Source organism: Molossus molossus, unplaced genomic scaffold (assembly GCF_014108415.1).
Source record: "Molossus molossus isolate mMolMol1 unplaced genomic scaffold, mMolMol1.p scaffold_m16_p_4, whole genome shotgun sequence".
NCBI lineage: Eukaryota > Metazoa > Chordata > Mammalia > Chiroptera > Molossidae > Molossus > Molossus molossus.
In genome coordinates, this window is record NW_023425377.1 from 34,054,547 (window position 1) to 34,079,165 (window position 24,619).

General features: G+C 39.6%; 1 protein-coding gene across 2 annotated transcripts; it reads right to left on the reverse strand.

The window, feature by feature from the left end:
• Nucleotides 1–1,942: 1,942 nt before the first annotated feature.
• On the reverse strand, nucleotides 1,943–22,567 carry PAIP2 (poly(A) binding protein interacting protein 2). Of its 2 annotated transcripts, XR_004956461.1 has the most exons (5): nucleotides 22,447–22,567; nucleotides 7,681–7,844; nucleotides 5,973–6,152; nucleotides 2,883–3,020; nucleotides 1,943–1,959 (listed from the first exon to the last, which is right to left on the reverse strand). XR_004956461.1 is itself a non-coding variant. In XM_036240746.1 (4 exons), the coding sequence occupies exons 2-4, from the start codon at nucleotides 7,816–7,818 to the stop codon at nucleotides 2,964–2,966; spliced, it is 375 nt and encodes a 124-aa protein (XP_036096639.1). In that variant the 5' UTR covers nucleotides 7,819–7,844; nucleotides 22,447–22,567; the 3' UTR covers nucleotides 2,031–2,963. The 2 variants fall into 2 exon arrangements, 1 of the variants encoding a protein (XP_036096639.1); XM_036240746.1 differs by lacking the exon at nucleotides 1,943–1,959 and having other exon boundaries at nucleotides 2,031–3,020.
• Between the last annotated feature and the right edge of the window lie 2,052 nt (nucleotides 22,568–24,619).

The following is a 24,619-nucleotide window of genomic DNA, read 5'->3' on the forward strand; positions in this document are numbered from 1 at the left end:
CTACCTGTAATGCAGATGCCTGGCTTTCTAATTAAACGTCAAAGTAGTTTTAATGTGTATGTTACCTAAGAAAGGTTCCAACAAAATGAGAGCTTAGCCTAGATGATTACTTAATTACTTAAGTAATAACAATCACTTAAACAGAACTCTGTATGCCAGAAACTGTCTTAAGTGTTTGATGTATGTTAACTAATCATACAACAGTGAGATAAATACTGTTATTACTACCATTTTAAAGAGGTGGAAACTAAGTCACAGAAAGGTTAAGTGACTTGCCCATGTAAACTAGATTCACAGGAAGTCTCCTCTTTTTTATTTTGTTAATCCTCACCCAGGGATATTTTTCCCATTGCTTCTTTTTAGAGAGAGTGGAAGGGAGGGAGGGCAAGAGGGTGAGGGAGAGAGGAGAGAGAGGGAAAGAGACTAAGAAACATTGATGTGAAACACACATATCGACTGGTTGCCACCCGCCTGCGCCCAACAGTGGCCGAGATCGAACCTACAACCCACGTACATGCCTTTGACTGGGAATTGAACCTTCGACCCTTCAGTGTAGGGCCAACATTCTAACCACTGAGCCATACTGACCAGGGCTAGCCTTTGCTCTTAATCATTAGGTTACAATACCTAAGTTTATAATCTCCAAGTATACTATACTATGGCAATTTGGCAGTGTGTGGAAATATATCTGAGTTGAGAAAGGATCTGTAAGCCTCATGTATTTGGCAGCCTGCAGTACCACTTGTGGTACTGAGCTCTTAGAAAAGAGAGGACTGGTTGCACCATGACTCCAAAAAGAACGAGAACCAAGCAGGATCATCGCTGCTTCGGTTTCTTAAAAAATCTACCTGTTTATTAGTTTGTTAAAGTAGCTATTAAAAACCACTGGGGCACAGGTGCTCACACCCAAGCAACCCCAGGGAGAATGTGAGACATAACTGATTACATGGACTTCTTAATCTTGAGCCCAACAAGCTCAAGAAAAGCAGAGGATATTATTAACAACTGAGTAGGGCAATGGGGCAAAATTGTCTATGAAACCAAGAAATTGCTAGTTCTAGTTGGTTGACAGCCTATCCCAAATTAAGATTAGCCACGAACAGCCCTGGCCAGTTTGGCTCAGTGTCAGCCCACGGACCAAAGAATCACGGGTTCGATTCCAGTCAAGGGCGTGTACCTCAGTTGTGGTTTGGTCCCCAGCCCTGGTAGGGGTTGTGTGGGAGGCAACTAATCTATGTATCTTTCTCACACCTCTCTCTTCCTTCATACTCTTATCTGAAGATAAATGGAAAAATATCCTTGGTTGAGGATTAAAAAAATAAGAGATTAGCTACAGCCCTGGCCGGTTTGGCTCAGCAGTTAGAGCGTCGGCCTGCGGTCCAGAGAGACCCGGGTTCGGTTCCCGCTAAAGGCACGTACCTTGGTTGCAGTTTGTTCCCGGCCTTGGTTGGTCGTGCGGGTGGCAGCCACTCGATGTGTCCCTTTCACGTCGATGTTTTTTTTTTCTCTCTCTCTCTCTCTTCCTCTTTCTCCCTCCCATTCTACCTGAACAAAAAATGGAAAAATGTCCTTGGGTGAGGATAAAAAAATAAACAAATAAAAGATTAGCTACATACATTACCATAAATATGTTTGTGAGGGGAAAAAGAGGAAGGTCCAAGTGAATCAAAATAGCAAACCAGTCCAATTAGTCCAGCAATGGTTTGTGAAGGGAAGAAGTCAATGAAGGTTATAGTAGAGTAAGATTACCACTATATTGGTCAAAGTTTTTAAACATGGATATCCTACAATTGCCCTGACACTGTAGCTTAAAAAGGTCAACATGGGTTACAGAAGGGGTTTTGGGGTTTATTTTACTGTTGTATTTTAGACCGATACTTACGTAACATACTTGACACAAAGGGATCTAGTAAAGTCTGTTCTCTCAGCAAATCTTGCCAGCAGGGTTGTCCTGAGGAACTAAGCCCACATTAAAGTGAGAATCACCACTGGAAAGTCTGCAGTTAGCACCAATAAACACAACCATCAGCTCAGTTCTACTATTATTTATTTTTTTAAATATTTTTGAAAAAATATAATTTTTTTACAATATTTTCAACTTAAACACTATTCACACTGAACACGTATGGCAGCTTAACCTACCCAAATATGAAGTTTAAGAAGCCAAAACTGTTCTAGCTTTGTTAAAAGAAAAGTTGTGCTGCAGACTATTGTAGTGATGGTTAACAAAGCAAGGAAAAGCACCACTCAAATCACATTACAATTTCTTTGTTCAATTGGATTATGGGTTGGTCAAACGTTAGACTTCACAAAGGCATAGCTATGATGAGAATTGCAGAAGATGCAATTCTCAAATCACATACTTCCTTAGATGTATTTCTTACATGATATATCATAAAAGCAAAGACTAGATCTAATCTGATCACTACCTTTTAACTTCAGTGACCAAAGACACATATGTCTACAATGAATTATTTCAAATTAACTAACAAGCCTTCCTCAGAAGATTCTTTTTGATGGGAAAAATGCAAATTTTAAGTCTGAACTGAGAAATTTGCTTAACAACTAGAACTTAATTTAAATTTACTGATTTTTTAAAAGTTTAGAAATTAACAAGTGTTAGTTAAACCTAAGGGACCAGTATAGCCTCAAAAAGACAATTCACTAAGATTTTAAAATAATTTAATTTGGTGCTGTCACAACTTGACTGGTGCTTCTTTCCTTGCTGTCTTCACATCAAGCCATGGGGCCAATTCTATTTTTCAGTAAATGTTTGACATCTTTTTACTTAATAACAGTCTCAGCACTTTTATTAAGCATGCAAGACTAACAAAACTTTGGCAATGCATAAGTGTAACACAGTGACAAGAGAGAGCTTTTACAATTAAGTCTTCTAATACTGCCTTCACAGTGTGGAAATTATGCTACATCCACCAAAAGAGGGCCCCGTCTACTCAAATATTTTAGTACTTCACCCCAGGAACAAACTCCTTTGCATTTGGATTCAGATTGCTCTTGACCTGGAAAATAAGTACATAAAAAAGCAAGTTCATTAACAGGTGGCTTCAGATACTCAGAAGCATTCAACCCAGATCCACATGCAAAAACATCTTCCAAAAATTACAAGACAAAAGCAAGAACTCATATTGATAAACTTAACCCAAAAAAAATCTTTGGCTGGGAGGCAGGAACCAGATGTAAGCCATATGTATTATATCAAATTCTGTCAACTTTCTAGAGAGAGTAGGATTTGAAATGAAATCTGCATAACTAACCAGAAATCCATTAACCTAACATAAACTAAAAAAGTGTCACAGAGCAAGGAATTCTGTTCCTTTAACTACAATATTCTTTTATTATTATTATTATTACTTTTTTTATTGATTTCAAGAGAGAGAGAGGAAGGGACAGGGAGAGATAGAAACATCGATGAGAGAGAACATCAACTGGCTGCCTCCTGCATGTCCCTCACTAGGGACCGGGCCCACAACCTGGGCATGTGCCCTGACCGGGAATCAAACCGGTGACCTCTTGGTGCATGGTCTATGCTCAAACACTGAGCCACACCGGCTGGGCTAACTATAATATTCTTTAAGCAATTTTATACTATACAAAAATATTAAACAAGTGTTAAAATGATGATTAAAGTGACTGGGGAATTGTTTATAGATTAATTTAATTTTATGATCTTTATTAAAAATGTGGAGTTGTTTTTCTACAATTGCTGTATTCTAATTCCCACAGGAGGCATGGTATGTAATAAAAAAAGAAAACTACACGGGGAATCAGAAGACCTAAGTTGGAACCCCAGCTCTGCCCCTAACTTCCTATGTGAGCCTGGCAGTCATTCTCTCCGGGACTCCATTTTTGTATCCGCTAGGAAAAAAATGGGCCAAAGTCTCTAAGAGCCTGAGAGACTTTATCACCATTATTCTGTATCTCTAAATCTTTACCTTCCTAAGCAGATATGTCAGCATACAGGGAATAGCTAGAAATTTTCCTCTACCACATCTTGGAATGCAAGTAGAAAAAGACAAAAAGAAACCAGAATAGATTCCAGGGCCTGAAATGTAGGCATGCCGGAAGGCTTTTAGATTGATTCTGAGCCCGCTATGTCACTTACTTCAAGACCAAAGCACATTAAACATCATGTTGGAGGAATAATTTAATCTTAGTTTCATAATTTATACACAACCATTTCTTTGCACAGGACATATTCTTCCTTCTCTCAAGGGAAATATATATAAAAGTGTGAGGTTTAAATAAAAAAGCAGTATTCTTGAATGTGCAATCTTTTGGCAGCTACAAAAGAATAAGAAGGAATTAAGTAATCTCAAATAGATCAACAAACCAGTTTCTAGACAATGAATTTCTACTGGTTCTAGTTTAAAGCTATACATTATATCCAGCAAAGGGCTTTACTCATCAGAGCAACCATGATTATTTGTGGAGTGGCTAAGGTAGCCATAAGCAAGCATAACCCAACAGACCATTCATATCACACATCTGCTCAATTGGGTCATTTACTGCAAAAAGGCTATGCCACAATTTAAATTTCAGTGTTCTCTAGCCCTGACAAAATTGCTCAGTTGGTTAGAGAATCATCCTGATACACCAAGGTTGTGGGTTCGATCCCTGGTTAGAGCACATACAAGAATCAACCAATGAATGCCTAAGTGGAACAAATCGATATTTTTTTCCCCTCTCTCTTAAATCAATAAAATTTAAAAACAAAAAATTCTAAAAATATTTGTCAGTGTTCTCTATACAGCCCTTTACTTATTTTATTTTAAATATGTTTTTATTGAGATTTAGAGCGAGAGGAAGGGTGAGATAGAGATAGATAGAAACATCGATCGGATGCCTCCTGCACATCCCCTACTGGGGATCAAGCCTGCAACCAGGGCATGTGCCCTGACCGGGAATCAAACTGGTGATCTCTTGGTGCATGGGATGATGCTCAATCTGCTGAGCTACACCGGCGGGGCCCTATACAGCCCTTTACAAGAATGGTTTCCAAATGCCCAATAGGGGAAGCTGGCAGTATCCTCTGGGAATGCTTTTTAAAAATAAACATTCCTAGACAATGATTCTGTAGTTCTGAGATGTAGCTCAGGAACTTTTTTGTTTTTAATGCTTCATAGGTAATTATGATGCACAGCCAAGTTAGGAAATCACTGCACAGTGAACAGAAGACAATTGCAAGAAATACTTCAGAGTTCAGGGGTAAATTTCAGAGACCTTGTAGAAGTGAATAGAGACTTTCGATATTGATAAAAAGGCTAACATTCTGACTTTAAATTATCTTAATTTTAGTGAAGGACACGTTAGGTTCTACTCTAGTACTGATTATCTAGTTATGACAATTTCTACAAATACTTTGTACTTCAGATATAACATCAGCAATGAGACACTGAGAAGAACTAAACATACAAATAGGTTTCTTTTCTGCCAAGAGCATATAGACATCCTTATTAAATCACAGTTTCAAAAGGAGTTAGGGTTAACTCAATAAAAATTCCGAAGTTCTTGAATTCAGGGAGGAAAAAAAAAAATCTCTAAAATTTTAACTTTCAGATAAAAATCTGCAAATTTCATCAAACGTTTAAGATTAAAATTAAAGAGCAAACCCTCTCTATCAAGCTATTTTTGTATATGCAGCTACATGGACATACTGTGTACTTCTTTTGGATTAATGCTTTAAGACATTTATGTATGCTAGGGCAATAATTATCAAAACTAAAAGCAGTGGCAAAAAGTCTGTTAGTAGCCTCAGACTAATTCCAGAGTGTTGCCAAAAGTCACTCCATGTCATAATTGATACTGGGAGGCCTCTGCTTCCATTAGTAAAAAGCAGTACAATTTCAGAAGGGAAAGAGATGTAGAACTCTTCTTAAACAGATGGTTGCTGGCTTTTCCACTTTATGGGAAAAATGAGCTAGGTTTTAAAAAGATGAAAAATAACTTTTTACCACAAGATCTTCCAGAGAAGAGCCATCACTGATAACAAGGTCATTAAATTGGTCTTGGATTTGGTCCATAGTTTGTGGGAGATCTCGAGCTGGAATAAACCACTCATGTTCTTCTTCCTCTTCCAGCATTTCTTGGAAACAGCGTTCAATAAATTCTTCTTCCCATAACTCCTCTTCTATCTGGATTTATAATAAAGAAAGGATGATTTACAGCATATCTGGTAAGACATCACTAGGAACAGCATGAAATATCTTGAACTATTTAAAAGCACAATGTTGCCCTGGCTGGTTTGGCTCAGCCGAGTGTCAGCCCACTGACCAAAGAGTTGTGGGTTCAATTCCAGTGAAGAGGACATACCTTGGTTGCGGTTCGATCCCCGGCCCTGGTCGGGCTGTGCGGGAGGCAACTGATTGATGTGTCTTTCTCACATCAATGTCTCTCTCTCTCCCCATTTCCCTCCCTCCCACTCTATCTGAAGATAAATGGAAAAATATCCTCAGGTGAGATTTAAAAAATAAAATGAAATAAAATAAAATAAAATCACAGTATCATACTTCCTATTCTGTGCTAAAGGAAAAAAAAGAACGTTTACCATAACACCTAGGAAGATCTGTTTAGGGTTTTGCTATGTCTTTACTTGTCATAGAATATACTCTTCTCCATTGAAGGTGGAAGGGAAGAAATAACAAATAAAGTGCTCTCATTGAGGAATGCATGTCAGAATCACCTATGATACTTTAAGACTACATAAACCCTAAACCTACCCAAAATGACTGAAAAATTTTTTAGAAGGTAGAGTCAGGGCATGAAGAATTAAAAAAACAAAACAAAGCAAAAAAACCAACAGATTCTCCATGAAATAAGACTACATTGTTTTACTCCTGAATATCCATCCTTAGGTATGGCAAAATCAAGTTAGCTACTTATTACTTAAGCCACAATCAGGGAGGAAGTGAAAAAATACGAAAACAGATGCCAGAAATATAGGAATAAAAGACAGTATTTATCAATGTAGGTGAGTTCTCTATGGTATCAGATTTTCAGGCTGATTAGACTGAGAACCTCATGTGAAAAACAGAATTCTGCATCCTAGTACATGTGCCCATCTGCTCCTGAATCCTATTCTCTTGACTTTCACTGCAGTAGGGCAGTATGATTGGTGTAAGGCAGTGGAACCATCTGGGAGCTTTTATTATTTATTTACTTTTTTTTAAATTATTTTTTTTATCCTCACCTGAGGACACTTATCCATATTTTGTTCAGATAGAGTGGGAAGGAGGGAGAGAGAGAAACATCGATGTGAAAGGGACACATTGAGTGGTTGCCACTCGCACGACCCAACCAGGGCCGGGGACAAACCGCAACCGAGGTACGTGCACTTAGCAGGAACCGAACCCAGGTCTCTCCGGACCACAGGCCGATGCTCTAACCGCTGAGCCAAACCGGCCAGGGCCATCTGGGAGCTTTTAAAAAACAAGTTTTCCAGGCTACACCATAGCCCACCTGAATCAGGAGCTCTGAGGAACTCTGAAAAAAGCATGCTAACCTGGTATCAACATTCAGATAAAATAGGAGTGGTGCCACATAAATCCATATATTTCACATATAAGGGACCAGATAAAAAACACATTTAAGAACAAGTACAGTTACATTATTTGATGGCTGTCATGGGGTACAAACAAGAACATGTTTGTACATAAAACTAACTTGTCTGTTGAATTCTTCTTCGTTTTCCATCCACATGTACTCTGCAAATGGATTGTCATCATCATGAGAATGACCGTTAATAATCACATCTTCATTGATGATGCTTGGGCTAGTACTGCTGCGACTTGGATCTTTCATGGTTGGCGTTAGTTGTCGTTTTTAACCTTAAAAGAAGAACAATACAGTTAATTTAGTCAGTCATTTTTTTTCCTGATGAGCATTTATCATCACCAGGCATCACAGTTAAGTGTTAGATGCACATGATATATATGCAAATGTTTATTAATTTTAGAGCAAGAGGAAGAGAGAAACATCAATCGGTTGCCTCCCATACCTACCCCGACCGGGAACCTAACCTGCAAACTTTCTTGGTCTATGGAATGACATACCAACCAACTGAGCCACCGGGCCAAGGCAGATGCACATAATATATTAATACACATAATAAAGTGAACAATTAAAAAGCTTCATTTTTTCCCCACAAATGATTGTAATGTTTACAAAATAGCAGAGAACAACCTAGACTCATCTAATTTAATAGCCAATGAAGGTAATCAATTGCTTAAATGGAATTCCCACATCATCCAATTTTTTAAAATATTAGTTATCCCTTGCTTTATAAAACAATTATGGTCTGAAAGACTTAAGTCAAGTGACTTTATAAAAAATACTTAAAAAAACATTAAGCCCTGGCCAGTTCGGCTCAGCGGTTAGAGCATTGACCTACGAACCAGAGTCCCGGGATCAGTTCCCGCTAAGGGCATGTGTACCTCAGTTGCGGTTTGTCCCTGAGCATGGTTGGGATTGTGAGAGTGGCAGCCAGTCGATGTCTCTCTTTCACATCAATGTTTCTCTCTCTCTCTTCCACCCTCTCGCTCTCCTGCTCCATCAGAAGATAAATACAAAAATGTCCTCGGGTGAGGATAAAAAAAAAATTTTTTTAAAAGCCCAGAGATTGAAAGTAAAAACTAACAAATTTTTAATAATCCCTTAGATCCCTCAGTCCTAAGATATAGCACTGGATCTCTTGGAATTCGTAGCCCACTCTACAATTGACCCTTGAACAACATGGTTCAAACTTATACACAGATTTTTTTTCAATTTACTGCAGTTCAATTGGCCAGCATAGTTCAAAGCCCTGTTGTTTATAGGTCCACTTTGAAGTTGGGAATCCGCATATGCAGAGGGGCAACTGTAGTTACACAGATTTCTACTGTGGGAGGTAGGCATCTCTAACCTATGTGGTTCAAAGGTCACTGTATTTGCTTTATGTGGGGGTTCATGTCTGGATTTCCCCATTGTACTGTGAGTTTTCAGGCATCTAACCTCTTCGTGCAACCACTACCTTTTTATGATGTCATCTCTTTTATGTGAGTAAACATAATATTTGATGCAGATCTAGTTGGTTTCTTACACTCAATACAGGCAGGCATACCTTATTTTATTAAGCTCCACAAATTCAAGGCAAAGCCCAAGCAGCAAAAGGATTGCCAACGAATGGCTCTATTGCAAGACTTGCTTTTATTGTGGTCTGGACCAAACTTCAATATCTCCAAGGTATGCCTATAGGTTATAACTTGATCTAACCTAATGGATATATTTCAGGCTAAAAGTTCAAACATGAAATTTCAGATTCTACCAATTCATTATGTCTGATACTGCTTAAAATGAGTATATATAAAACAAGAGTTACTTGTACATAAATTCAAACAATGGTGTGACCTGTGCCAAAGGAAGGAAACATATCTGAGTGTAGAATTAAAAAAAAAAAAAAAAGACACCTCTTCAGGCCTTCTTACTCCAAAGTTATCAGTATCAGATAAAATCTCCTACTAGAAACAGTTTTTTCCCTTGGGTTAAGAAATTTGCTCTGTGTGCTGCCTGATCCTTTAAATTAATTTTATGGACTTATCTTCAGGGAACCTAAGTATAATAAAAATTCATTCTGACTATAATATAAATTTAGTCTCTAAGCTGGGGGCAGGGTGTTCTATCCTGACACATATTTATTTTCTCAAATACTGAATCCTAGTAACAATAGCACTGACATTTTTTAGTTAAGAGGTTCTCAAACTAAAAATGCCCTGGCCGGTTTTGCTCAGTGGTTAGAGCGTCAGCCTGCGGTCCAGGGCAACCCAGGTTCAGTTCCCGCTAGGGGCGTGTACCGGGGCTGTAGTTTGTCCCCGGCCCTGGTTGGGTCGTGTGGGAGGCAGCCACTCAATGTGATTAAAAAAAAAAAAAAAAAAAAAAAATCACCGGAACATCTGCCCTAGTTATTGTTTTGTGTGTGTGTGTGTGTGTGTGAGCGTGTATGCAGGGTGGGGCAAAAGTTTACAGTTGTGAATATGTAAAACAGTTTAGTATTGCATTATTATTTATTATTGTATTAATTTCCATATGAACAACTGTAAACTTACTTTTGCCCCACTCTGTATATATATGAAAAGAAACAGAGACAGACTTTAAGACTTATGTACTAGGGTGTGGTAAAAGGAAAACATGAGGCACTGTGAAAGCAGACAAGACAAAAACAGGCAATCTAATAGCTTTGATATTTTTATTTATCATTAATGTTGAATTAAATAAACCCTTTGTTTTTATAACAACTTTTGACTAAAAAGCAATCAGTTCCTCTTAAGAAAATCACTCATTCTTATGTCAGGCTACCAAACATTTATGTGCTCATCTTTACACGAATTATATTTTAGAGTTGCCTCAAATATTATGAACAGCAGAGGCCAATCCTGCTTTGCAACCAGATGAAACTTGGCTACTGCGTACGAATCAATCATTAAATTATGTTAAAAAACATTGTAATTTATAACAGCTTTTCATTATTATTTCCCCAACAGGTATCCTATCCCAAATTGTACCCATTAAACCCTACTTTTTAGAAGACTAAAATATTAACATGACTTATATCTCCATTAAAAACAGCAAAAATCATGTTTAATATAGAATAATTAATATCCAAATGGAACTGAACAATTAAGTAGCAACTATGTATGTAAGATGTCCATTTAGAAATACTTTATTGGTTTGGCTTTGTTAATCCTCACTGGAGAAAATTTTTCCATTCATTTTTAGATAGAGTGGGAGGGAGGGTAGGAGGGGGGAGAGAGAGGGGGAGAAGGGAAGAGAGAGAGAGAGAGAGACATATCAATCGGTTGCCTCCCACATGACCCCAACTGAGGCTAGAAATTGAACCTGCAACCCAGGTACATGCCCTTGACCAGGAATCACATCCCAGACCCTTTGGTTGGCAGGCTGACATTCTAACCATTGAGCCAAACTGGCCAGGATACAAAGTGGAACTTTTAAACAATGAAGCTGCCTTTGTGCTGAGGGCTTTTGCCCATTAACGTTCTTTGGGTTGACTCCTTCAATGCTTTATGGAGCAAGAGGCACAGAAGTCAAGGTGGAAAAATGAACAGATAATCCTCCTCACTCTAAATCAGGACCCCTAAGGGCTATACACTCAGGGTAGCAGTAAACCAAAAGTAACCCCCAGCTTCCCACCAAGCAAATTAAGAGGAAAAGGTGGAAGGGAACACAGACACTGTGACTATGGCTGATTCTCCTGTGGATAGGAGGAAGAAATTCTCATCACCTGGGAGGTCCATAACATCCCAAGTCATGGACTGAGTATGAAGTGTTCCTGAATTGGTAGTGTCCCCAGTGCCTGGTAAAAGCAAAAGTTAAACTCCCTGGAAGAAAGGCATCTTCATTCTAGCTAGGCCTTAGGACCTCTACAAATAACTTTTCAAGGACAATGAACAATATATGATTAAAGATAACCAACCCCAGCCCAGCTGATGTGGCTCAGTGAAGGAGCATCGACCCATGTGCACCAAGAAGTCCCTGGTTGATTCCTATTCAGGGTACACGTCAGGGTTACAGGCTTTATTGTCATCAGGGGGCTTGCGGGAGGCAGCCAATCGATGTTGATGTTTCCCTCTCATCGATGTTCCTATCTCTCTCTCCCTTTCCTCTCTCTCTAAAAAAAGGTAAACAAACCCAGAAGGAAAAAACAAGACACAATCAGCAAGCAGTAACACAATCTACAGAAAGCATCGTTAGACCCATACCCAACTTCAAATATTGGGATTATATAACATAGATAACAAAACAAATGATTATTACATATGAAGCTTGAAAATATCTTCAGAAAACAGCAAAGTATAAAAAGTGCAGAGTAGTCCTGGCCGGTTTGGCTCAGCGTTTGGAGCGTCGGCCTGCGGTACAGAGAGACCCAGGTTCGGTTCCCGCTAAGGGCATGTACCTCGGTTGCAGTTTGTCCCTGGCCCTGGTTGGTCGTGTGGGTGGCAGCCACTCGATGTGTCCCTTCACATCGATGTTTCTCTCTCTCTCCCGCTCTATCTGAACAAAAAAAAAAAAAGGAAAAATGTCCTCGAGTGAGGATAAAAAAAAAAAAGTGCAGAGTAGATTGGGAAAAGAGACAATAAAACTTCTAGATATATAGAAATTACAACATAAATAAAAATGAACAATAGCCCGGCTGGTGTGGCTCAGTGCACTGAGCATCATCCCACGGAATGAGAGGTCCAGTTTGATTCCAGGTCAGGGCACATGCCTCGGTTGTGGGCTCAATCCCCAGTAGCGAGTGTGCAAGAGGTAACCAATCGGTTTTCTCTCTCTCTCTCTAAAAAGAAAAAAAAAATCAATAAAAACGTATAAAAATAAATAAATACATATGAACAGTAGAAGAACTGGAAGGTAAAAGATTACCCAGAAAACATCAGAGACAAAAGAAAAGTGAGAACTACCAAGGTTCTAGAACAACAACACAAATGAGGCAGAGGCAGGATCTGATTATTTCAGATCTAATGGAAGACATCAACCAACATGTTTAAGAAAACCAAGAATCTCAAAGTAAGATAGATTCTTATCATGATACAGTACAGTCAAAAGGCAGAAGATCAGAGAATTCTTGAAAGCAAAAACAAACAAAAAAAAACCAGCAAAGATTTTTTTTTTAAATTTTTTATCCTCATCCGAGGATATTTTTCCATTTTTTGTACAGATAGAGTGGGAGGGAGAGAGAGAAACATCGATGTGAAGGGACACATCGAGTGGCTGCCACCCACACGACCAATCAGGGCCGGGGACAAACTGCAACCGAAGTACATGCCCTTAGCGGGAACCGAACCCGGGTCTCTCCGGACCGCAGGCCGACGCTCTAACCACTGAGCCAAACTGGCCAGGGCAGCAAAGATTTTTTAAAAAGCGTAAAGAAAAGCCCTGGCTGGTTTGGCTTGGTTGTTAAGAGTGTCGGCCCACGGACCAGAGAGTCCCCGCTTTGGTTCCCGCTTAGGGCACGTACCTTGGTTGCGGTTTGTCCCTGGCCCTGGTTGGGGTTGTGTGGGTGGCAACCACTCGATGTGTCTCTCTCACATCGATGATTCTCTCTCTCTCTCCCTCCCTCCCGCTGTCTGAAGATAAATGCAAAAATGTCCTCAGGTGAGGATAAAAAAAAAAAAAAAAAAAAGGCGACAAGAAAAACCAGCTGCCTTTCAACAATAATTAAAAATAAGACTACGCCCTGGCCAGTTTGGCTCAGCGGTTAGAGCCTCCGCCTGCGGTCCTGAGAGACCCGGGTTCAGTTCCCGCTAAGGGCGCGTACCTCGGTTGCAGTTTGTTCCCGGCCCTGGTCGGTCGTGCGGGTAGCAGCAACTCGATGTGTCTCTTTCACATCGATGTTTCTCTCCCTCCCTCCCACTCGACCTAAAACAAAAAATGGAAAAATGTCCTCGGGTGAGGATAAAAAAAAAAAAAAAAAAAAAGACTACATTGAAAGAAAATAACTGCGACCCCGGAATGCTAGAACCCTGCAGAAAATAGCTTTCAAACATAAACAAACCAGAAAATTTCCATTCTTATATTCAAGAATAGTTTGAACAACAAGAACTATGTGATTCCTGAAGGCAAATGAACCTAAAATTATATTGGCTTGGTATGATTTAAATTAGTACATATTTATTTTATTTTTTTCAGAGAATTTTTATAATAGTTTAGTTAAGCCAAAACTAACAATTGCCAGCCAGAAAAAAATTGTGAAATAAATGCGTAAAATCTCAAATGCCACCCTGGCTGGTTTGCTTCAGCTGTTAATAGTGTTGGCCCTCAGACCGAAGGGTGTTGGGTTCAAGTTCTGGTCAAGGGCATGTACCTGTGTGGCAGATTCAATTCCTGGCCCTGGTCAGGGTTGTGTGGGAGGCAACCAATCAATGGATCTCTTTCACATCAATGTTTCTCTCTCTCTCTCTTCACCCTCTCTCCTTTTCTTCTACTTTATCTAAAAATCAATGGAGCCCTGGCCAGTTTGGCTCAGCGGTTCCCAGGTTCGGTTCCCACTAGGGGCACATACCACACACACACACAAAAAATCAATGCAAAAATATCCTCGGATGAGGATTAACGAAAAACAAACAACCCTCAAATGCTTAAAACGAATCCATCTTTAACAAGATTTTATTTTATTTTTCTAATTATGATTGATTTATTCAGGTTTTCTTGTTCTTTGGTTAATTATGGTGATTTATATTTCACTAAAATTTTATTTTCTCCAGAATTTCAATTGTTACAAAATGACAAAGAATAATTTTCACAGAATGCAACAATTTTAATTTCTTCTGTTTCATAGCTTATTTGATTTTACGTTCCTCTTTTCCTTGATTAGGCCTACTGGGGATTTAGGGGGAAAAAATTCCAGCTTTGTAATTTGCAGAACAGTGAGTGTACAGTAAACTCTTGATTTGTGGACCTCGACCTAACAGACTTCAGATTTAACAGACAAAATTTTCAATTTGTATGTTGTATGTGAAAATTAACAACCTGTTAGTTTTTATTTATTTATTTTCCTTCACTTGAGGACATTTTTGCCTAGAGCAAAAGGGAGAGAGAGGAAGACAGACAGAGAGAAATATCAATGTGAGAGAGACACATTAACTGGTTGCCACCCACATGACCCCAACTGGGGTGGGGACAAACTGCAACAGAGGTACATGCCCTTAGTGGGAACTGAACCTGGGACTCTCTGGTCCATGGGCCAATGCTCAATCTACTGAGCCACACCGCCTGGGCTACCTCTAGAATTTTTCAGAGAGAACATAGTTCTTATCAATTTTAGATAATTACAAATTATTAAATTTATAATGAGCAACAGATTTGAAATAATATTTTTTTTTCCAAGCAATTAAAATTCTTTTGGTTAACTTTTGATACCCTGATTTCTGGTTTTATTATGTTATAAAATGTAGTCAGAAAAGCCTTTACTTTTTGACTTATTAGTTTTGTTTGCAGACAACTCATTGATTTTTGCAAACTGTTTCTTGAGCCTATAGGGAAAAATGTTTGATTTCTAGTTCTAAGGTACATAAATGATGTATATGTATTAGACTGATCTTTCTAACCTCATCTGTTAAATTAAGCCTCTACTATAAATTAGATTATTTGACCCAAATAATTTGTCTCATGGAAAATTAACATTTTTGATAACTGCTGTTTGGTTTGGTTTTGTCTTCCATCATAATTTCATATTTGGTTTCTTTTTACATTCTATTCCTGTAGTGTTTACCTTCCTATTTTAAATGGAATTTTAAAAATACTTAATTTAGCCCTGGCCAGTTTGGCTCAGCGATTAGAGCATCGGCCTGTGGTCCAGAGAGACCCAGGTTCGTTAGGGGTGTGTACCTCGGTTGCAGTTTGTCCCCCGCCCTGGTTGGTCGTGCGGGTGGCAGCCACTTGATGTGTCCCTTTCAACGTCGATGTTTCTCTTTCTCTCTCTCTCTCTCCCCCCCCCACTCCCTCCCACTCTACCTGAACAAAAAATGGAAAAATGTCTTTGGGTGAGGATAAAAACAAAAAACTTTATTTAGCTCTGGTCGGTCTTGCTCAGGGTTAGAGCACCAGCCTGCGGACCAAGAGAGTTATGAGTTCAATCTCAGTCAAGAGGATGTAACTCGGTTGCATTTCGATCCCTGGCCCTGGTTGGTGTCATGCGGGAGGCAAGCAATTGATGTGTCTCTCTCGCATCAATGCCCCCCCCCCCCCGAAACTATCCGAAAACCAATGGAAAAATATCCTTAGGTGAGAGTTTAAAAAAAACCAAAAACTTGATTTTCCATGACTTACAAACTACTGAGGAATCAGTTGTCCCCTCTCCCCGTTTGAGATATTACTGACATCAGCAACTGTGTAAGTTTAAGGTATACAGCATAATGATGACTTCCATACATTGTGAAATATTTAAATACTTTTCTGTCAATTAAGAAAATATTCTATACACCTCTATCCAATTCAAGACATTCAGAATGCTTTTCCTTCTTTGTATACCTAACCCAGTCCCTGCTCCCAGACAAGGCAAGACCTTTAGAATGATTTAACAGCTTCCTCCCCCACACCCTATCTCCTGAGTTTTGTGGAAATACCACAGAGCCAAACAGGCTGGGGATATAGTATGTATCTTTTTAAAGAATTTTTCAATTGAACGCTTACAATTCACATTACCATCTATTTATGTTTATTAGATTTACTGCTTAACATAGTTTCTTTTATTCATCATCTTCCTCTAACTTGACAGCTCTGTTTTGGTTTAATAATTCTACAGGTTACCTGATGAAATCTATTTCTGAGCCACTGCAAATATTTTGCTTTTATATTTTAATAATAAGTGTGATAGATTTAGACCTATGTCCTGTCAATAATCTACAAATATTCCAGCTTTCACTGTTGTAGAAAACTAATTTTCTCTCTTTTGATAATATTCTTTTTAGTGGAGAGCATAACACTTAAATTCAGAAATTTCATCAGATTTTGGTTACGTGAAAACAGTTTTTTCTAGTAATGCTGCCTGGCACTTTCAATCTACAAACTTTTACCTTTAGCTGTTTGTTCTCCTCTCCTAAAAGGCCTCTTACACATAATGCTTTCCAGCAATGTCCATTCTCTCTTTTTCAAATCCTCACTGAGAATATGTTTTGATTTTAGAGAGAGGAAGGGGACGAGAAAGAAATATCAATTTGAGAGGGAAACGTCAACCAGTTGCCTCCCATAGATGCCCAAAGTGGGGATTCAATTGGCAATCCAGCTATGTGCCCTGACCAGAATTTGAACCCAAACCTTTTGGTGTACAGGGATAATGCTTCAACTGAGGCTCCCGGCCAGGCCCAGCAATGTCCATTCTTTTACGTTCTCTACAAAAAATTTTAAAATATGGAAATCTTTTAAGTTTTAGAAACTCCCCTCCTCCATTTCACTTTGTAAAAATTCTCAGTAAAATTAAGATAAAGATAAGATTTTTTCATTAATCTGATTCCACAGATACCATCTTTACTTATTCTGTTAGACTCTACTTTGAACTACTGCGATTTCTTATCCTATTTGCATATATTTATATATATTTTAATATATTACTTGTTTCTTCAGCAATTAGTGAGGATAAAAAATTTTTGCATCACCCAGCTGGTGTATGTAGCTCAGTGGTTGAGTGTTGACCGAGAGATTGCTGGTTCGATACATGGTCAGGGCACATGCCCAAATTGTGGGCCCAATCCTCAGTGGGGAGCATGCAGGAGGCAGCCAATTGATGTTTCTATCTCTCTCTCTCTCTCTCTAAAATCAATTTAAAAAAAATTTTTTTAAAAGAAATTTTGCATCATCTTATCAAGTTTTGGCTCATTACCACTTCTCACAAAATTGATTAAAGTCCCACCCGAGCACTCTCCTTCACAGTATTTTATATTGTATTATTAGAATATGCACCCAAAGCTTACCCTCAGTCTTTACAAATAGCCAGAGTAGCCATTACTTTCTGCATTCACAATATGATCATTCTGAGATAAGTGGGCTTTCCTTGCATAAGAAATAAGTGTTTGAGGCGAAATAATTAAGTGGCAAGCTTGAAGCTCAGATCTGATATACTCTCCTCTGTATTCCTGACAGACTCTCCTGAATATGGTTATTCCTTTCGGATACAGTTATTATGTTAGATGATGACCTTCGTGCAAACTACAGTAGATTTATGTCTTGGGTTTCATGGGTGGAAGCACTCAGAGAAATAGGAGCAATGTTTCAGTGGACTCCAAACCAATGTAAAAAATAATGTTGCCCTCGCTGGTTTGGCTCAGCGGTTGGAGTGTCAGCCTGTGGACCAAAGAATCAGGGGTTCGATTCCTGTCAAGGGCACGTACCTCGGTTGCAGTTCAGTCCCGGGCCCTGGCCGTGCAGGAGGCAACCAATCAATGTGTCTCTCTCACATCGCTGTTTCTCTCTCTGTCTCTCTCTCCTTCACACTCTATCTGAAGATAAATGGAAAAATATGCTCGGGGGAGTATTAAAAATAAACAAACAAGTAAAATAATGTTGTTGCCCAGCCTGTGTGGCTCAGTGGTTGAGCATCGACCCATGCACCAACAGGTCACTGACTCAATTCCTGGTCAGGACACATGCCTGGTTTGCGGGTTCAATATGATCAATGTTGATATTTATCTCTCACTGATGTTTCTATCGCTCTCTCCCTCTCTAAAATCAATAAAAAACTATTTAAGAAATAATAATAATGTTATCTGCTGAAAGAAGTTTTATATACCCAAAGAATGATAGAGTTGAGCGGGTGTTTAAAATACCGTAAATCACCCTGGCTGGTTTTGCTCAGTGGTTACTGCATTGGCTCGCAAACCAATGAGTCGCAGGTTTGATTCCCTGGTAGGGCACATGCCTGAGTTTCAGGCTAGATCTCCAGTGAGGAGGTGCAGGAGAAAGCCAATCAATGTTTCTCTCTTACATCTATGTTTCTATCCCTCTCTCCCTTCCTTTCTCTAAAAAAATCAACACAAATTGAAGTACTGTAAATCTATTATTTTCTTATAAACTTTTTTTTCTTTATTAATTTTAGAACAAGAGGAAGGAAGAGGGAGAGAGAGATAGAAACATCGATGAGAGAGAACATCGAGTGGCCGCCTCCTGCATGCCACCCAGTGGGGATTTGGCGCACAACCGGGGCATGTGCCCTGACCAGGAATGGAAATGGCAACCTGTTGGTGCATGAGTTGACGCTCAACCACTGAGCCACATTGGCCGGGCTACAAATTCATTTTTAAGACAATCATTTTAAAGACCACATGTTAATAAATCACTGAAGTAGGCCCGGACAGTGTGGCTCAGTGGACTGAGTGTTGTCCCACAGACTAAGAAGTCCTGGTTTGATTCTGGCACATGCCCGGAATGTGGGCTTGATCCCCAGTAGGGGGTGTGCAGGAGGCAGCTGGTCAATGTTTCTCTCTCCCCCTTCTTCTCTATCTAAAAAAGTTAAAAATAAAAAATAAAATAAAAAAGTTAAAAATAAATAAATAAATCAATGAAGTAGGGGGAAAAAAGAAATTTTGCATCTGTCCATTTTCTATTCAGAAGTTTGTAAGCAGCACCTAATTTTTTGTTTACTATTTGACAGCATAAAGTAATGACTAAAAGTATGACTCTAGACCCCATGGGCAAGTTATTTAACCTGTGTCTCAGGTTCCCCATCTATAAAATGGCTAACAATAACAGTATCTAAGCAGAAAGTCTGTCACATAATAGTATCATCTATCTTGGTGCTTATAAAACATCTAGAGCAATTAAAGATTTCTAAAACAAGGTAATAGGCAAAAAGCATATGGCCCAAAACCTGTAGGAATGAAGTAATGTCACAGACAATTCCCAAAGACTACAACCCTAATCCTAAACAGCAATTATACAAAGGCGAAGAGATAAGGGTAAGAGTAAGGATTGCTCATACTACTTATCATCACTACTGATAAAAACTCAATGCACAAAAAAATAAAAATAAAAAGAAGAAAAAAACAAAACAAAACTCAAAGCACATCAGAAGCATCATCCTTACTTATAAAAATTGATACAAACAACAAGAAGCAGAGCCCTGGCCCAGCTGGTGTGGCTCAGTGGTTCAGTGTCGACCCAGGCACCAAGAGGTCACCAGTTCAATTTCCAGTCAGGACACATGCCCAGGTTGTGGGGCCCGAACCCCAGAGGGGGGCATGCAGGAGGTGGCCAATCGATGTTCTCTCTCACTGATGCTTCTCTCTCTCTCAAATCAATAAAGGGGGAAAAAAAAAAAGCAGAGCCCTAGCCTGTGTGGCACAGTTGGTTGGAACAGCATCCTGTACACAAGTGGTAGGTTTGATTTCTGGTCAGGGCACATGCCCAGGTTGCAGGTTTGCAATGTGATGTTTCTTTTCCCCTCTCTCACATCATTAAAAATATAAAATAAAATAAGAAGCAAAGGTAATTCAAACTTCTGAACCACACCACCCAATGTGGTAGCCACTAGCTACGTGTGACTAAATTTTAATGATTTAAAATTGAACATAATTAAAAATTTAGTTCTTTAGTTGCATCTGTCATATTTCAAGTGCTCAATAGACACAGTTTTTAGTAGCTATCTTATTGGGCAGCACTGGTCTAAACAAAGAGAAAATTAAAGGGGAAAAAAACAATTACTGGAATTGAAACTTAGGCTGTATCAAATGCATACTATTAAGGCACCTGTGCAAACAGGGTGGTCCAGATCACAAAGGCAGTAACTTGGACAACTTTACTCTTGGACTGGGTTCAAATCCCAGATATGCCACTAAGCACTCATAAGATCCTGGATATGTCACTAAAATCACAGGCAGCACAGCATAATGGTTTAGAGCATATAGTCTCTAGACTACTTGGATTTAAATTCCAGTTCTTACTAGCTGCGGAACATTGGGCATGTTACTTCATTTTTCATTTATCTTTAGTAGGTAGTACTTACCTCTTAGAGCAAAAATTAAACACTTGTAAAAGCACTTAGAATAACACCTGGCACTTCTAAGTGCCATAGAAGTATGTGCCTAATAAAATAAGGCACATTTCAAAACAGGCAAGATAAAACTTGCTCTGATTATTTCAAGGTTGTTATGATCATAAATGTGAAAATAGTTTGTAAATTATGGGAATATGTAAAAGCACAAAAGGAGAGGGGCTGGGGCCTTATTTTTCATTTTCTTTCATCTCACAACACACACAAAATTGCTGTGCTAACAGTGGACTTTTAATAAATGTTTATATTTTTTATTAAAACTAGAGTACCATTCTCTTGCGTCAAAAAGGGGTAAACATGAATAAGATGCAGTTTTTATTGGGGGGGGACAAAAATAAAAACCTAGTATAAACTTATTCTGTCTTAAATAGAGATAACCTACCTCAATTTGAGCTCTTAAGGAATATGCAACATACTATAATAAAAACAGGCAAGCTTCCAAGCTTTTTAACCATTACATGAGCCTTCATCGCCTAATTCCCATCCTTTAAAGAAACATAAATACACTACAATTTGTGTAGTTGCCTATTTTCATTTGTTACAGACACATATTGGGGGGGGGGGGTACGTTTTGTTCAATTTCTCAATTAACAAGTAGCATGAACAGGCTAATTTGCCAAATGTCCTCGTTTATAAACTGGAAACTGAAGCACAAACAGTAAATACTGGGATCGCATTTAAAATATTTATGGAGACCTTGTTCTTATTTGAGAATATAACCTGCAGGGAATGAAAATTCAAAGGCTATTCAACGAAAACGCAAACCAACGACCGATCAATTGCTCAAATGCAATTTGAGAAAAATCATGCCACTAAGGTACAAAACAAGACTAGCCAGCACAAGCAAAATGAGAATTGCCTTTTATTTAAAAAAAAAAAAAAAAAAAAAAGCCAAAGGTGTCAGCTGTAACCCTCTCCCATGGCAAATTGGATGCCAAATTCTTTCTAGAAGCTGTGGTTTCTTTGAGATGATGGGACGGCAAAAGCAGGGGAAACAAGACAAAAGGAAGCACAAAAGGCCCCTTTCTGGAGTCACTAGAAAATACTATCGCTGGCTGCTTCAACAAATGTTTTGAAAACTTTATCATAAGCCATAAATTTTTGGTGGTGGGGGGAAGTAAGCACAAAATACTAGAGAGAAATTAAAAGTAAGGTGACCAGAATCAAAGAATGAACTGGACCGGTCCTTATAATCCATGTGGCTCAAAACCCTCACGGGGATTCCCAGTAACAAAGGCTCTCCTATCTGGAGCATCGCATACAATATAACTAGAAATAAGAAGCACCCAGAAAGCGAAGAAACGAGAGAATGGGAATCACAAAGGTACAGGCCGGTGGTCTTCTGCAGAAAGCTCCCGCAGGACGCTCACCAGGACGCCAGTCCCTCCCCCGCCCCTTTCTCTTCCCCCATCCCAGCTTCGGGGGAGCGCGCACGCGCACCAAGTACGGACTGCGCGTGGCGACGCGCAGGCGTAAAGTGGGGGAGAAACAATGAGCTTTGTTGCCAGGCGGCCGTGGGGGGCAGGGGAAAAGTGTACCAGGGGGGTGTGTGTGAAGGGACTGGAAGGGGGGGGCGCGCGAAAGTGCCATCCCGGCAACCCTCGCGCGCCACTGAGGACCCGGATAAAGTGCTGCGAGATCCAAATCATAAATAATAATGACAATGACAAAAAAAAAAAACAAAACGACGGCCATTTCTTACAGAAAAAAGAGAGTAAGTCAGTTAAAGCTCATCCCTCATTCTGGGCTGAAAGCGGCAAATAATACAGACGATACAGGGCTAGATGGACAACAACCCGGGGGACCCTTAAAGCCCCTCAGCCGTCGCCGAGGTGCTGTCCCTCGACCGCCAGGGCCGTCGCACCCTTCTCGCCGCTCCGCCCGAGGGAATCCCTCACCCAGTGCACGGCAGCGGGGACGGTAGCCAACGAATCCGGTCGGCCTCCGCGGATCTCCACAAGCAGCGCCGCTCCCCCGCTCGACGCGCGCTTCGCCCGTCGCCTCCCTTCTCCAGTCCAAACAAACACCCCAGCCGGAAGTGACTTAACTTCCGCCGCCGTTGGCCCCGCCCTGCCCTCCGAGACCACTAGAGTGCGCGCGAGAGAACGCGCGACCTCAAAGTTCTCGTCTCCCAGGCTGCACAAGTGTACATGCGCAACGGCCCTTGCAGCGTACCCTGGCCAGCGCGGGGTACACTGGGAGACGCGAGTAGGACCCAGCTAGTGACCCCTACACCGGCCTATCAAGATTAATGGGAAGCAGTGAATGGGGAAGCTGGGGACTGAAGTGCTTGAAAAGATACACGGACTTGGATTCACCTTCCTGCTGACCTGTTTATCATGTAAAATACAGGGGTGGGCAAAAGTAGGTTAATAAATAATACAAGAATAAACTTGCGCGTACTCGCAACTGTAAACTTACATTTGCCCACCCCTGTATGTAGATCTGACAAACACTCCACGTACAGGTCTGCCCAAAGATGTAAGTATAATATTCATTGCTATGGTATAATAAAAATAAAAAGTAAAAACTATCACTAAGGAATTAAATGAATTTTGAACAGAATAAGTTATTTAAAAAATATATACTCATTGATGTGGAATGATAGCCATAATTTTTTTTAAAGGAGGCTGCAAAACAGCATTTATAATCTACTAAAATTATATATAGGCATGTGTGGGTATCAATGCAAATATCTGATAGAATAGCAGTATCTATAAGTTGTCAGATTTTGAAGGATTTACTGTCTCCTGTACTTTGTCTGGTATGCAAGCTTGAATTGAACTTATAAACAGGAGAAAAATCACACCCGAAATGAAGTCTAACATACATTTCTATAGTTGTTTGGTTAATAGCTCCCTATGCTCACTTGTATTATGTATGGAGCATGTAACTGCAGTATTACTGAGTCTTGAGTAAGAGTCAAGCACTGTGCCGGTAAGCAATGACCCGTTCTGAAGGTTTAAAATTTAGGTGAGGAGATACAGCATCATTCAACTTTGAATGAGTTCTACGTGCCAGCACTGTTATCGATACTGAGGATACACACAGCAGTAATTGGAATAATCCTTTCCTAGAAAAGTTTTGTAGTAAATTTTAAATGAGATAAATAAGCAAAACAAAAAAACAAATGTTGGTGAGGATGTGAAATTGGAACCCTTGTGCAGTTGGTAGGAATGTAAAATGGTACTGCCACTATGGAAAACCGTATGGGGTTCCTCAAAAAATTAAATAGAATGGCCATATGACCCAGCAATTCAACTACTGGGTATAATATCCACAATAACTATAAGTAGGGTCTTGAAGAGTTATTTGTACATACATGTTCATAGCAGCATTGGCAGTACTTCAAACATGGAAGCAAACCAGGTGTCCATCGGGATGAATAAGCAATGTGGTATATAAATACAGTGGAGTATTATTCAGCCTTTAAGGAGGGAATTCTGCAGTATGCTACATCATGTTAAGTAAAATGTCACAAAAGACAGATTCCACTTATATGAAGTAGTCAGAGTCGTAAAGACAAATTGTAATGATGGTGTTGAAGGGCTGGAAGAGTAGTTACTGTTTGTAGTTACTGTTTAATGGGTCTAGTTTGTATTACAAAACGAAGTTGGGACTAGTTTGTATTACAAGATGAAGTTATGGGGATGGGTGATGGTGACGATTGTACAATATTAACACTTAAGTATTTTAACACTTAAAAATGGTTGATAGCCCGGCCAGTGTGGCTTAGTGGATTGAGCATCATCCCATGCCCTGAGAGGGCCCACTTCCATTCCTGGTCAGGGCACATGTCCTGGTTTCGGGCTCAATCCCCAGCAGGGGACGTGCAGCAGGCAGCTGATCGGTTTTTCTATTATCAACATCAATAAAAACATTAAAAAAATGGTTGATAAATTTTTAAAAAGTCTGACTTAATAGGTAAAGAATTTAGCAGAAGGGTGATGTGTGCCTAACGTGGAGTGAATACTGGAAGGCAGAGGAAATTCCTCTTCTCCAGCTTAAGCCAAGCCCCCTTCCCTGCAGCTGGTTTTGGGCAGCTTGGCTGCTGCTTAAAATGAGATGGGT

Bases quoted from the DNA above. Each gene is read 5' to 3' on its own strand.
- PAIP2 (XM_036240746.1), bottom strand. From the start codon at position 7,818: ATGAAAGATCCAAGTCGCAGCAGTACTAGCCCAAGCATCATCAATGAA. The intron at 6,153-7,680 runs GTTAGTTTTATG...TTATAAATCCAG, and splicing joins AAGAAGAATTCAACAGACAA to ATAGAAGAGGAGTTATGGGA. The intron at 3,021-5,972 runs GTAAAAAGTTAT...CTTATTTTCCAG, and splicing joins CTTCTCTGGAAGATCTTGTG to GTCAAGAGCAATCTGAATCC.